This window comes from Ixodes scapularis, unplaced genomic scaffold, assembly GCF_016920785.2.
Source record: "Ixodes scapularis isolate PalLabHiFi unplaced genomic scaffold, ASM1692078v2 PGA_scaffold10__122_contigs__length_95168666, whole genome shotgun sequence".
Lineage (NCBI taxonomy): Eukaryota > Metazoa > Arthropoda > Arachnida > Ixodida > Ixodidae > Ixodes > Ixodes scapularis.
In genome coordinates this window covers 40,761,027-40,775,822 of record NW_024609836.1, presented here as the reverse complement: position 1 = coordinate 40,775,822, position 14,796 = coordinate 40,761,027, and the positions used below count along the sequence as shown (strand labels likewise).

At 51.2% G+C, this 14,796-nt stretch overlaps 2 protein-coding genes across 3 annotated transcripts in view; both read left to right on the top strand.

Annotated features, from left to right (window-relative positions):
* The first annotated feature begins 5,563 nt into the window (after positions 1–5,563).
* On the top strand, positions 5,564–6,353 carry LOC8029157 (histone H2A). The gene has a single exon (XM_002403454.3). It carries the CDS (start codon positions 5,645–5,647, stop codon positions 6,062–6,064), a length of 420 nt encoding a protein of 139 aa, XP_002403498.1. The 5' UTR covers positions 5,564–5,644; the 3' UTR covers positions 6,065–6,353.
* Positions 6,354–6,623: 270 nt separating this feature from the next.
* Positions 6,624–14,796, top strand: part of LOC8029163 (deubiquitinase OTUD6B) — a 34,555-nt gene continuing 26,382 nt past the window's right edge. Inside the window, exons 1-3 of one of the 2 annotated variants that reach the window (XM_029986512.4) lie at positions 6,624–6,739; positions 7,005–7,084; positions 10,139–14,647. In XM_029986512.4, the coding sequence (XP_029842372.3) occupies positions 6,657–6,739; positions 7,005–7,084; positions 10,139–11,946 (1,971 nt within the window). In that variant the 5' untranslated portion in view covers positions 6,624–6,656 and the 3' untranslated portion in view covers positions 11,947–14,647. Of the gene's footprint in view, positions 6,740–7,004; positions 7,085–10,138; positions 14,648–14,796 lie in introns of those variants that run through there. The other variant, XM_029986513.2, reaches the window with a different exon arrangement.

The window sequence follows — 14,796 nt, the reverse complement described above, 5'->3', positions numbered from 1 at the left end:
CGATGAAACAGTCCGTTGATGAAACGTCGTTCGATGAACCGATTGCTATCTCCGGTTTTGCAGTGAGCTTTTCTCCACTGCCCGTTGGGCATAAGGCGAGTTGTGCTTCACAAGAGAAGCCCTTGCAAAATCCGTGTTGCGAGGAATTGAAGAAATCGTTCGAGTTCCAAGAAATGTATGATCTGGGAGTAGATGACATGTTCTATGATTTTGCAGGGCACGCTTATTAAAGGGCAACTCCGCTTCATTTCTGGTTTTGAAAAAACAATGCAGTCCTCTTCAGTATCGCCTAGGAAGACCACACGTGAAATCTTACGACGCAGTTCTGTCTAAATGTTTCTTAGACGGTCCGGCAAACTTTGCAACTCGCCAAGTTGCCGAAATCGGCTGACTTGAGCGGGCGAATTCAGGCGCAACCAACAGCGCAGTCAAGGCTACGGCATGGGCGGAGCCAACATTGAGCTAAACGCCATCTACATGGCCCCCTTTTGCTTGTTTTCACTTCTCCGGGCGAGCGTAGCGCATGACGTCAGCAACGTTGCCTCTCGGCGCTCAGCAGTGTCCACGTGATTGGCGTAACGCGCCTGCGCAGCGCGTTTCTTGGGAGCCGCCCGGCCGCCCGCCGTGGTCCCGCCGTTACCGCCGTCTTCCGCGTCACAACGGCCGTCGTCATCTCATTGATTGTGATTATTGTCTCTCGGAGTTTCGTCCACACTACGGACACCACGTGCGCGCACACTTATGCCGCAGTTGTGCAGACGTCGTCGAATGCCGTAGACACCAAAACGTGGCGAAGAATGCGGTGCAGACGACACTCGCGCCTGCCACACGCCCGCCCCAATCCCGCCAGTCGTTGGGCCAAGGATCACGTGACATCTCGTACCACGTGATGGCCATGTACTTGGCGACCCGAGGCCAATGTTGCCGGGTGGAGCCGAAGTTTCGGTTTCGATTTCCGCTCGCGTTTAAAATCAGATTTAAAAATATATATCCCATTCTTCACGAAGTAAACGACGTAGTCTGTTTTACTAGGGCTTTTTAATTCGAAATCAATCATTATCCCGAAATCTTCGGAATTGAGCGGAGTTTCCCTTTAAAGAGATAGGGCGGTAATTTAATGGGGAATCTTTGGCACCCGGTTTGTAGATTGGAACGACCTTTCCTGCTTTCCAATCTTCCGGCACTGCCTGTAAGGAGAGGGACTGCGAGAAGAGCAAAGCCCAATATTGTGAAAATATGAGTAAAATTTAAAGAATATTATGTAATTAAAGCAAGTACACTCTTACAATGAAAATACTATTCGGTACATCAGAAATAAGTGATCCACATTATTTTGCGTTGAAGAGACAAAATGCGTGTGCGTTTAACCACAGGAATGCACAGGAGCACCGCAAAAGTAGACTGGTTACTGTTTGCCTCAATCTTCAATTTACATCCCGGAGGTTGCGTAGACACCATAGTCCGTTGCAACTCAAGAATGTAGGGCGAGGGAAAGAAAGCCCGGGGAGCAGGAAACAGACGAAACGCTAAAGAGAGGAGGAGGTTTTCCCTCCCTTCTCCAGCGTTCCATCTGCTTCCTCCTCCCCGGCCTTCCTTTCACTCGCCCTACCTTCTTGAGAATAGGGGGCCCCAAAGAAATGCGGAGAGGAAGTTGTCTGCTTCTTGCGCAGGAGTTGCGGTGACGTCAGAACGACGCCGAACTCTTATTGGCTGACTGAAGAAAATAGCGGGTGGACCTGAATAGTGGGTAGACCTACTTTTGTTCAATCGGGCAATAAGAGCTCGGCGTCGTTCTGACGTCACCTTAACTCCTGCGCACGAAGCAGACAACTTGGTCTGCGCATACGTGCCCACCCCTGCGCATGCGCCGAACCCAAACTGCATCTTGGGTTGGGGCTGGTGCGGTGCGCTTTCCGTTCGCTCCGGAGTAACTTCGTCATGGTTGCTACACTATTAGTATGGTGCCTGGAGCGCATCTCCAACTGGTCTGTTAAGCGTCCTATCCCGCCCATACATCAAAAGTGGTCCCAAAGTGGCCACAAATGATGTCGAAGAAGCCGGAGTGTCACGTTGTCGGATGTCGCCATCCTGGCGGTTGGTCGTAGAAATGCTGGCGAAAAGCACGAGCGAACGCGAGTGTCGCTGTCGTCACAACGTCCCAACTTCATGCTGCTGTAGCTTCTGTGGACTGTCGAAGTGAAGAGCGACCTGCAGCAGAAGAGGCGTCTGCCACATCCACCACAGCTGCTGAGACACCGCCAGGGTCGCGACCGACGACAGCATGACACTTGTACGACGTCATTAGGCGTTTGTCCCTCTCGTTCTAGCTGACCATTTACTTAAAGGGATACTTCAACGAAATTTGAAATATTCCCATCGTGTTCTAAAATAGGTTGAATATGATCCACAGCATCCGTAGATGACAATCGCATGTTTGTATTTTGATCCTGGAGGCTGTATTTTTCGTTATAAACGGCCCACTCTGGCAAGCGCTCGGAGAAGGCCCAGCTTAGAGCACGTGACATCCAACGCAATCGTGACGTAGGTCGTCTCAAGACGAGCAAAGCTACGGCGAGGCTGACATCGAGAGGATGGCCTAGTCGTTCCAGCCACCGAAGCGGCTGCTTTTGTACGAATTTTGAGTGACGGGTTAATCTTCTATAATCTTCTAGGGGGAAAATAGCGACTTCTGCGACACACAAAAGGGATTCTCGGGAAGAGGGGAGTTCCTCCTTCCCCCCTTCTCTCGTCGTGGCCGGAGACGAGAGAACCTCCGTCACTAGCTGTCAAGGTTCCTAGACAAGCATTACAAACGAGGCGTTAGCGACATCCACCAGGTGCTCTTTGCTACTCGTTTAATTCGTTTTAAAATTCTTTTTCGAGACTTTTTTAACAAGATATTGGTATGTTCCATGTGACACTGCTCTTTTGAACACATATAGACCAAAAAATGAGCGCCGAAATTTCGTTGTAGTATCCCTTTAAACCGAAGGATATCGAGGGTCCACTTTTTTGGACGCGGTAAACACACCAGTCGGAGACGCGTTCCAGGCACCATAGTATTATATTCTACGGTGGCAGCGCAGAGAAACAATGACACACCAGATACTCAGAGTATCTGGTGTGTGATTGTCTCTCTGCGCTACCGTAGAATATGGTTCGCCAACTCGCCCAAGCATCCATCCTACCATAGTATTAGCCACGTTCATTACCAGTGAATGGTGCAGACGGCTTTCGCTTTGCTTTATCTCGCTCATGTCACAAAGAACGAGCGGTGGGCTCGCCCCATTTGAAAGATCGTCTCTGATTCTGGCCGTTCCCAAGTCTAAAGAGACGCGGAAACCGTTGACATGGCAACGTATCGCTACTCCGAGGCTCTGAGTGGATTTCGCTCGTGGCACGATACCTGTAGCTTAAGAATAAGTCTTCCAAAGCTTCAAAGTCGCTCCAGCTTAGACATAAATAAAGCTACTGCTCGCAGAGTATGGTCGCCTGCGTTCGTCTCAGTTTCGGCTTAGTTGAAGGACACGGCGATACGCACACGAACGGCAAAAAATACGAGGACGAGCGCCAAATCTACGGATTGGATTGTGTACAATCCAGACGCAGCCGATGCTACAAGGCCGAAAATTTCGTTTTTTCCTGCGATTTCACATACTTATACGTTTTACGTTCTAAATTTTTTTTAGCATAGCTATGTTCCCAAGATGTCTAAGTAAAATGAGGACATTGTCCAAATTTTGAAAATTTCGAAAAATTTTAAAAGCTTGCTGTCAATTCATGTCTGCCAACTATGTGCTTTCTCCTTTCTAGTTTTGTCTCTCTCTCTCCCCCATTCTTTATACATTTTCCCAGAGGAGTGCAACTTCCTATACCGCCCATGGAACGCAAATTGAAAAACCCTGGGAGGCTGCAGCGCCATTTGAATCCCCTGGTATCTGGTGGCTGTACTAAAATCAACATGGCGGCACAGCGAAACCAAAACCGAAACTGCACGGCAGCGCCATTGTGTTTGGATGGACGGGCGGTAGCTTGCGCCACCTAGAGTTAAAAGTATATATATATATTGTAGCTTTTTTTTTTTTTTTGCCCGGTTTGCGCGTTGCTTTGCTAGGCTTCTGCTGCTTTGCGGCTGGTTTTCGCATTTCAATGCTGGTTAATGTGCGTTGAAACGCACACAAGCCAGCACTGAAAAGCGAGACCAGCAGCAAAGCAGCAGAAACCTAGCAAAGCAACGAAAGTGACACATACACAAGAAATATGCAATGCTTGTCCTTTTGCGTTCATTTTTATTCAACAGACAGTAGAAAATACAGACGAAATTTCTCACTGTTTTGCACACGAGAAACAAAGAAATGAACAACAAAAAAGGATAAAACGTTAAGGTTACGTGCGACGAAGGTGATGATATGCGTCCTTGCAAATTTGATTATATAAGCAAGCATATAAGTAAAGACCGACGACGGTGTCTTAATTGCAACTAAAGGAAACTAAGCAATGAGTACCAAGAAAAACAGCTCAGCTCTTTGGTATTGAGTCTTTATCGAGAACCTGCCCATTCGTTTTTAATATTATCACTTAAATTTAGGAGTGGGTCACTGCTAAACGAAACGGGAAACCAGAGCGGATCGCTCCATCGCTCATCCTCAGTTAATCGAAAAATATTTAGGCTCATATTTTCACTCCTCGCGAACAGACGCGTGAATCGCTGACAACAGAAACAGCTCACAGCAAAAAGTTTGCCATCTTTTAAAGTTAGCATATGTGCTCGATCTTGATATGAAAGAGTCTACCCAGAAGTCTCCAGTAATTTGACAATGACATATTTCTCACGGCGAGTAGAGCAATCCTGAACAATGATAGGATTTGGTTTTGTGATTGGAAACCATTGTACCTATTGCCAAAATCAAACAATACTCACTACCACTGCGACAGTTAGGTTTTGTTGCAAACATCTAATCAGAAACTTAAGCAAGAGAAGACCAAAAGAGCGTACCGCACGTCCATTAGAACTCGAAACCATTGATATCCCGGCTTTCGGCAGTCATTGTCTCCCCACTTGGCACATCAGTGGTGTGTTGATGACGAAAATCCATGCTTGACCACATTACACCAACAGCAAGTTCCTACGAAAAAGAAAAGATAGCCGCGCGCGCACGAACGCGGGACGAATCTCGCGCGGCGACGCACTCCCAGAAGCGAAGCAACTCACCGGCTCGCGTCCCTCGCGCGTTCTAACGGTCCATCGACTTCCCGGCGCCAGCGGCCAGCGCATCTCGAGGCGCGAGGCGCGGGTTCGGAGAGAGAGAAAGCGCGCCCAGACACGTTGAAAGTGTGAAAGAGAAAGTTACGATAACAAGCTTTAAACCCATTCACACCTTCAAAACAACTTCACCTTTATTTCGCTTCATTAAATATATGAATCATATTTATTTAAAATAAAATAACAAGTGCCAACAGCCGCTGGGAGCGCGGCAATCGGGAGCAGTTCGCCGGACCGGACAAACGTCATAAGTATACGCGGCGGGACGGAAGTAGCCGAGAGCTTCACCCCACTGATTTTCCCGCGTTCTCCCGCACCGGCTTCATTCCTTCGATTGTCGTCGTGTGATTCCTTTGGGCGAAGCGAAGCACCCTTCTAGACATGTCTGGCCGTGGCAAAGGAGGCAAGGCGAAGGCCAAGGGAAAGTCTCGTTCGTCCCGCGCCGGCCTGCAGTTCCCTGTCGGCCGAATCCACCGCCTGCTCCGTAAGGGCAACTACAGCGAGCGCGTCGGCGCCGGGGCCCCCGTCTACCTGGCGGCCGTTCTCGAGTACTTAGCCGCCGAGGTGCTCGAGTTGGCGGGCAACGCGGCCCGGGACAACAAGAAGACGCGCATCATCCCCCGGCACCTGCAGCTGGCCATTCGTAATGACGAGGAGCTGAACAAGCTGCTGTCCGGAGTCACCATCTCACAGGGAGGCGTCCTGCCCAACATCCAGGCCGTCCTCCTGCCAAAGAAGACCGGGCAGACCAGCACAGCCGGCAAGCCGGGCAAGAAAGGTGGTGCCAGCCAGGAGTTCTGAGCAGCCAGGCCATCTCAAGAAACACCCTCCTTCATTCCCTGCGCAAGCCTTCATCCCTTCCACATCAAGGCCCGTGTCCCTTTAGGCCTAGCGTCCCCTTCTTTCTCTTCCACCGCGGGTTTCCCGAAGTGGTCAGAAGACAACCGCATCCCGCCTGAAATGACTTTTTGTTCGCTTTCCTCCCTTCATGTCCACCGTTCCTCGCCCTCAGCCACCCCAAAGGTACATCAGTGATTGTAAATGAACACGGCTGCTGTTCGAATAAACGCTTTGGGATTGTGTAAATGTGCGCTCGAGTTTCCCGCTTTTTTCTTTGATACGTTTGCGCGCCCACCCTGTTGTGGTTGCGCGGTTACAGTCCACTCCTGAGTCGGAGCATCTGCGTCCGCGAGCGTATTTAGCTTTTACAATTCACTTTCAGCCTGTATACCACACAAGCTGAAATTTGCCGTAAGTGCCATAACTTAGTTTCGTGGGCGCGTAATTTTTTTATTTTGTATTTCCGCTGGTAACTGATGGCGTGATGGTTCAACAGGCCTTTCGGTGGTTTGGGCCGCTACAGTCCGTCTCGCTGCCGCGTTTATGTCAACTGATGAGTTGCCGCGGGCACGTTGGGACCAACATTCTTTGTTTATCTTTAGTCTGTTACAAGTTAGGAGCAAAGCTGGCAAAGCGGTAGGAATGATGCTCGCGAGACTTTCGAGGGACGTTGGAGAAGTCCAGTTATCAGCATGGGTTATGAATAATTGTAGATTTCAGAGATGTCTGAGCCTAGAAAAAAGGGAAATCCTTCCTTTATCGTAAGGAACAGGTGATATTACCAATATTACGTTTACAGGCAATATTATGAGTTTCGTTGTCTTAAGCATCCGGGCTAGATGGCGCAACCTACGGTCCTTACGCTAATGCTCTTCAGTCATCCGTCTATTGTCATTTGCAGCCGTTTGCAGCTAAAAAATAAGATGGCGGACCACGATGAGCTTCTTCAAGCCCACAGGAACGAGAGAAGAGAGCTGCAAGGTAAGCTTCTATTCGGCCCGTCCTCGCGAGCATCGGGGGAGCGAATTGGGAGACCGCCTCAGCGTGGCACTTGGGTGGCCTCTTCCTGCCCTATGCCTGTGACTCGAGGTGTGTTCAATAGCAGCGGGATGCGATCTCGGGGATGATTGATGCACAACGCTGTCGCCGGTGGCTGGGCCGCGGCCGTCAAGAAAAGCAAGTATGCGAGCGGGCTAAACTCTGGAGCGTCTGAAGGCAGAGCACAACATGACCACGCAACGTTTAAACTGTTGTTGTAGCTTCGTGCTACAAACAGGCAACTTTTTGGCCTTGTTTGGTGCTTTGTGCCTGTGTTTGTGTTGTACAGTGCTCCCCAAATTAAACGCCGCCACTGGGTTCCCAAACATTGAGCTGGTGTCGGCTACTTACTGTTAAATGTAAATGTGTCACCAAAACGTCCGGGATGCCTTCCCAGGATGGGATAGAAATCGGGAACCCAAACATTCGGCCGCTGCAGGGACTGTCAGAAACGGCAAATGCCGTGGCGGCGTTAAGTTTGAGGTGCATTGTATATAACTCCCTGTGCTCGAAGAAACGAGGAGGACTTTCAGATAGTGGTTCAACAGTTCAATAACGCGTAAAGCAAAAAAAAAAAAAAAAAGAGAAAAAAGTCTAAAGTGTTTTTGTTTGCAGCACTGACTATATTCCAGGACGGACGTTGCTTTGCTTTCAGTGTGGCTCCTTTGACGGAGTGAGTTCCGCCTTGTTACCGTCATTGGGCGCCGGAATGGGACTGTAAACGGGCAGGCTGCCTATCGCACCTTTAGCTCACGGGTTAACGTGCCCACATGTTCCGGCTGCACTTTTGGTTTTCTGTCAACCATCGGTGTGACCCCAGCCGCCCACACTTCACATGGTTGTTCTTCCGTTGCTTTGTTTGCTCCGCTCGTGTGTGTATGTAACATTTTACGTATTCTTGATCTAGTAGTTGTATATGTGCAGCTCACCAGAGGATGCTTAAACAGGAAGGAGCCAGCATGACGTCGCTTACGGTGGGCCAGGAAGAGCTCTGGATCTTTCCTCTTGCTCCTTTGTTCACGCTGTGACTCGCCCTCCACTCCCATTTTTGTTGCTTCCATGCCACTTGCCGCTACTGCCGCGGAACAAGTGCCATTGACCCGTCGGATCATAGTATCGCAAGATCTGCCGATTTCTCCTTTCGACCAATGCCATCCTTTTCTCTCAAGAGAGGCTGCTTCCAGCAGACTCTGCTGTTGGTAGGGGATGGACATATTCCCTCTTCTAATCTGACCTTTGTGGGATCAAGTCCAGCCTGCGTTTGCGATGGTGTCGACATGACTGTCTGCTAAGAGTGACTCGACGATGTGTATGTGGTTATTTCTCAATTATATCTGCAGTTAGGGGGAGTATTTACTGGTGGCCATAGCTGTGTCCAGAACTGCTGAGCGCGTTCTGATGGCGAGCTTCCACAGTTCTTTGCAACATGGATTCCACACTATCAAGATTGCCAGTCTTAAGCAGCCTATTAATGTGAGCTTGTTCTGAGCATGCATTCTAAACAGCACACTCCACTATCGCATCTAATGAATAGTGACAACTGCCCTATAGTGACAACTGCCACAATCTTTTGTAAATGTGGGGAGTCACTTAACACTGATGCAGCAGTGGCTCAGACTAGTACTCTCAAGTCATTTCGCCAGCAGAAGGGTAAAGAGAGCCGAGTTAGTATGACTGCAAGCTGAATGATGCAACGGGCCTGCGGTGAAAGCCTTAGTTACGTGGGAAGACTCACTTTTGAAGCCAAGATCTATACAGCAAGCCCCCGAATCTTTTGGAATTGTTAATACTGAGCAGATATGCAAGAGTGGACCTGTTTGAGCCGATAAGCATGCTTGCCATCCACACCTGTTTCAGAAAGTCCTAGCCTTTTGATTAGCAACCATCCTGACGTCTTTCGGAGAGCCACTCGGTTGGCGGACATGGAGTGTTTCGTCGTGCAATTAGCAGTGACCGCTGCTATCATGATCTTTTAGGGGCATCTCCTTAATGATAGCACAAATCTTTGTGCTGTAGTATGGCTCATGGATGTCCGTGCAAATGTCTTTGACCTAGTGCAGTAGCGAACACTAAAAGCGCCGAATAGCCAGCAGTGGCCACCAGCCGGCGTCTGATTACATGCACGGGGGGTCATTGTGCCAAGGCAGTCCCTTTATTGTGTTAGTTTTACGCCATAGGGAGAAATGACCTGCTGCATCGCAGAATATTGCTCTGTACCCTCAACATATGCTTGGGGATGGTGCAGATGACTGTGCATTGCCATTAAACCAAGTGTCAGTTAGGTTTCACTATTGTGAGCGAGACATGGTGACAGCCCAATTTAATTTTGTTCCAGCATAACACAAGCACCCTGCCAGCAAGAAGACAGCATTTTTGGTTCACAAACTTGCCTGTGCTCTATAAGGTGTAGCTCATATGTAAAAAGAATTCATGAACTTGAATTTCAAGATACGGCTGCATTTGAAGAAGGGCTCGTTCGGTGGCACGACGTCCTATCGCCCATCCGGGTGAGAGAATGCGGAATAGGAGAGTCCGAAGAGGGTGAGCGTTGCCCGGCAGCGCAGTGGTCTGACGAATGGTGCGGCCGCCATCGCACCGCGAGACGAGGCTCGCCCTGCTAAGAAGGCACCCCGGGAAAGGAGAGGGGGAGAGGAGCTCACCCAGGTGGCAGCAAATGGGGTCGGGCCCAATCAATGCCTCCTCCATAACCAGGCCGTAGTGCCAGATTTTCTACACTGGCCGCCGGAGACCAGCGTGGGAAACAGACTGGACACGGGCACTGCGTTGGCATTCAGACTCGCCTTCGGTCGGTGGATGCAAGTCCCGGCCAAATGCCGACGTAGCACTTGCATCCAATTCGTTTCCCCCACGCTGTCTTCCGGTAGGCGACGTGACAAGATCTGACGCTAAGGCCTTGTCATCGGGGAGGCGCCGGGGCAGGCCCAATGCGAGCACTCCCCGGTAAAGTCCTGACGCTCTCCCCCTCTCCCCCCGCAGGCCGAGCCGCCCCCCAACGGCCAACAACCGCCCAGTTCGAGGCGTGCTTCCGGCGCCTGCAGTCGGTGCCCTTCCCAGCCAACAACATTGCGTCGCTGCACCTGCACGAGTTCCTGGCCGGCTGCGCGGGTCGCCATGGCCTGGCCGAGGACGCCCTGCTCCTGAGCCTTGCCACGTGCGCCGCACACCTGATGGCGCTTTCAGACTCGGCGCTGCACCTGTCAGCTGCCTGGCGTGAGCGCCCTGTGCTCTGGTCGGCTGTGCTCGTGCCGCGCGCCCACACCTGCCGCAACTTTGCCTGGACCCTCCAGGGGCTTCTCTGCCGTCTGCACGGCGAACTCTCGGCCCCCGGGCCACCTCCGCTCGTCGTAGATGCCCTCGCGTCGCACGAGTTCCCCCGCCTTATCAAGCGTGGCGGCCCCGTGGCCGGGATGCACACATCGCTGGAACCGGTACGGACACTGTACTCCGCCGTCGGAAGCTCCGTCTTCTCGCAGGTGGCGCTCGGCGTCCCCGTGCTATCACCACCTCCAGCAGACGGGAAGAGCCAGAGCGTGGCGGACATTCGATACAACGTCTGTTGCGTCGCCGAGCCTGCGAGCTTCCATGCGGCAGTCTCGCCGAAGCTCGGAGACGGTGGCTCGTTCGAGGAGTGCCTGTGGCCCGTCCTACTGCTCTGTTGTTGCCGCGAGAGGACGGTCGACCTCTCGACGCTCGACGACGCAGCCGACGACAAGCTTGAGCAGCTCCTCCGCACCATCGCGAACGCCCACCGCCGTCCGGTGACTTACCGACTGTCCGCAGATGCGAGATCGGTGCTGCCGCAGATCTTGGCCAAGTTCAAGAGGCTGTCGTCGACGTGGAACTGCAAGATCGCGCTCTTCCGTGCTGCCTCGAGCCAGGTCCTCCGACTGGCCGTGGCGCTGTTTGTCCTGGACGGATGCCTCAGCTACGCGGTGCGGTCGGAGACAAGGGAGTACGAGATCCCGGCGGCGCACCTCTGGGAAGCCCACGACGTCGTGATGCACTCGCTCCGGCTGAAGGCGGAGCTTCTGGAGCGACCTCTCCGCGACGATGTCTTTGGCAGCTGCGTGAGGAGCATCGCAGGGCACGGCGGAGCACAGCACATGTCCATCTCGGCGGACGGCACCAATGGCGTCGACCTGGGCGTGGCGCAGGTATTGCGGCTGCCGCAACACGAGATGGACTACGACCGTGCGCCGGTGCAGCTTCCCCGCGAGATCTCGGTGTCGCTCGTGCGATCGCCGGCGCGTGACAGTCGCGATAATGACGGGCACGACAGCTTGCCTGCAGACAGTCTGGTCGCATTAAGCAGCATCGTGCCCGAGTCGGAAGAGGAGTTTGTGGACAAGTTCCGCTACAAGATCAGGCGCCTGCTAATCAGTGGCAAGGCACTGCTAACACCGACGCTGGTGGCACAGATGAAGTATGTGTCGGTGCCAGACGCCACAGGCAAGCCGCGCTATCCAACCCAAGCAGCAGCCCTCTTCCTAGAGCGCGTGGCGGCGCTGGGCTTTGGCACCATGCTGACGCGGCACGACAGCCACTCCAAGAAGCTGCTCTTCCGGAAGACGGAGCATCCACAGCTGGGGCCCAGGCAACTCCAGCTGCTCCAGGGGCTTCGGGTCACGCGGGAGCAGTACACCCAGGGATGCCAGCGGCACCAGGCCATCCCCCACTGGGAGACGGGTGCAGGATTGCGTGTCCACCTGGCACCTGTGGTCCCCGTGGCACCTGCTGCACCCACCCCAACTGTCAAGCAGCAGGTGGCGGGGAGCTCTGAGTGACGAAGATCGAAGCTTCTAAGGTCCACCCGGCACCTGCAGTCTCTGGGGCACTTGCCTCGAGCAGGAGGTGTCAAGCCTCAGGTGACTCACCGATGCATGTTCCTGTGGGACGAAGATAAAAGCTTCGAAGAGGTTACAAGAGGCTAACCAGAGGAGCTTGGTCCTGTTACGGTATGGATAGAAGGACTCCACAGCCTGTTGGGTCCCTTTGTGGTTATGGCCCTTAGGACGGAAATCAAAGCTTCCAAGAAGTCTCAGCTTGCTAACCGGAAGGGCCCAGTCTAATGCGGTACAAGTATAAGGATACTTTGTCCTGCAAGGTCCCGTGTGGTCTTTCAGGTCGTGGCTCCTCAAGGGTGTGGTCTTTGAGGTCCTGATGCCTCGAGGATGTGACCCCCGGTGGTCCATCCATGTTTTCCATCAAGAGTCGCCTGCTGCCTCTGCTCGGCATCGATGATGTCGATTGAAATGCGTTTTGGGTGGTCCACAAATAGTGCCTCCAGGTCACACAGAAGGCCATCAACCTTTACAGACATTTTCAACGGGTCGGCACTCCTCTACTCAAAGTGCTGTCCAAGTTCCTATGCCCGAATACTCTGCGAGTGGCTTTGGCGCTCTTTGAACCTCTGCTGTGGTCCAACGAGCACGTGAGCCTTTTCACGTGGAGCGAGATCAAAGAGCGCGATGTTGTGCCGTTTTCGGGCGTTTATCGTCGTCGTCTTTTCTTTACGCTCCAGTCGTATGATGCTCTTTTGAATACATACCTTTGTCGGGCTTTTAGACAAACTGCTTAATTGGCTTTTCTAAAGTAGAATTGTAGCAGTAAAAGCTAGTTTTGTGCTTTCAAGGTAGAGAGCAATATTTTAGAGCTGAATGTAGGAACAAACCTATAGCCATTTTCAGCCATCTCTGGTATCGTTTTGGAGATTCGAGGCATTTCTTTCGGAGTTACCTGCACGAAATAAAAGGGCAGGGTATTTTAACCTTTTACTTGATGACATTGAGACATTTTCAACCCCAAATATTTGTCTCTTCACTGCAGCTTGCTGCAGTTTGGGCACAGCTCTTTAAAGACTCCTGTGTGCACTCTGTCCAATAGTCCAACAACTTGTTGGTTTCCTTTAGCAAGGCCGGTCCTTGGGGATGCGCCACATTACAAGATTGTGTCCGATTCTGTTTGTTTTGTTTTTTTGTGAAAATATTGTTTAATATTCGGTTTGGTGGTGTATTAATCAAGCCAGCTGTTGCAGTACCATTAGCTATGTATGTTTGCATGTACGTTGATTTTAATGCTTTGCCCTATTTATGAGCATTTTTCACGCATCTAGCAAAGGCCGCGTGGCGGAAGGGCACTTGGCAGCCAAAGCAATTGTCTCATCACGTGCATGTTCCATGGCAAGAGTTACAATTTGTGAGGTCAGTGCTGAAGTGTGAGCATCTGGCGCTCTTGTGTTTCCCGGTGGTATGATCACGCTCGCTGCCATCTGGTACGAGGTGGTCTAGAGATGAGCCTGAAAGCTGAACCTCTAAAAAAAGAATTTTCTCTAAGTGCCCGGATAAGGCAACTATGTCACAAAATAAACGTTCACAAAAAAAAAAAAAAAAAAATGTTTCAGTACGATATCTACGTTGTGAGATTAATTTAGCTGAGTGGTTCCGAAACACGCTTCTACTTCTGGGTCAATGTCTCAAAGCAGAAGCAGGTTTCAGAGTTGCTCCGAACTCAGAACACGTCTTGCGTCATACCGTATTTTCCGGACTAGAGCCCGTGCTCGAAGCAGGCCGCCTCGGTGGCTCCGAGGCGAGAGCGCCGGCCTACGGATCCCCAGGTGGCGGGTTCGAATCCCGACCGAGGTGCCCGCAATATGACGGAGGCTTATTGTGGAGAAGGCGCTGTGTAACCGAGCTTTCGGTTGCACGTCAAAAGATTCCCAGGTGGTTGAAATTAATCCTCAGTCCTCCGCTGGCACGTGCCAGATGCCCGTTGTAGGTTTGGCACGTAAAACCCCCAAATTTGACTTTTGACTTTTGTGCTCAAAGCAAACCAAAGAGAAGCACATTTTATTTGAAAAAAAAAAAAAGTCGGGAGAAGCAAATTTTAGTTGAAAAAAGGTTTTTCCTTTGATAATTTGCACCTGTTGCATAGTCCGTACCTTGTGCCTAGCCTGCACGTAAGAAATGTTCAAACGTCATGCCTTGACAAACGCCTGCTTTATTAAGAAGCCTGTATCATACATAACCGTTACTAACATACTCTAGCATTTACAAAATCTGCCACATCTCATCACAGTGAATGATCGTGGAAAAGCCAAACCTTGTATAGTCTGCACCGCATAAAATTTCAACTTTTAGACATTTGCCATTTTCCAAAAAAATTTAAATGTTCCGCAAAAACAAATATTTTTGAAGGGAAGTAAATTTTTGTGCCATGTCCTTTCCAGGCACTAAAAAAATATTTTTAAGGGTTCAGGGCTCCTTTAAGAGACATCAAATGAAGTTTTTACACATCCGTTCAATGCCGGAATGCGTGAGGTCATTTGTTTGAATGTCGCCTAGAGGATTCCCGACGTTTGCCCTGGAATTTGTGAAGCTGGGCTTTCAGCATTATCAATAAAGTAAGCAGGATGTTGTGGTTCTTTGCCAGACAGCAGCGGGGTAGTGGCACACTCAACGCTTTGCCGTGTGGCAAATTGACGAAAAAGTACTATACTCCGTTCCACCTTCAGTCTGAGCGCAGTGGACGCCACAGGCCATCCCAGCCGATCCAGCGCCGGGAGAAAATCGCGTGACCTGCCGGTTGGGAAGAGGGACACAGGGAGCTCAAGGTCACATGACACTCTCCCCACGCTG

Bases quoted from the DNA above. Each gene is read 5' to 3' on its own strand.
- LOC8029157 (XM_002403454.3), top strand. From the start codon at position 5,645: ATGTCTGGCCGTGGCAAAGGAGGCAAGGCGAAGGCCAAGGGAAAGTCT.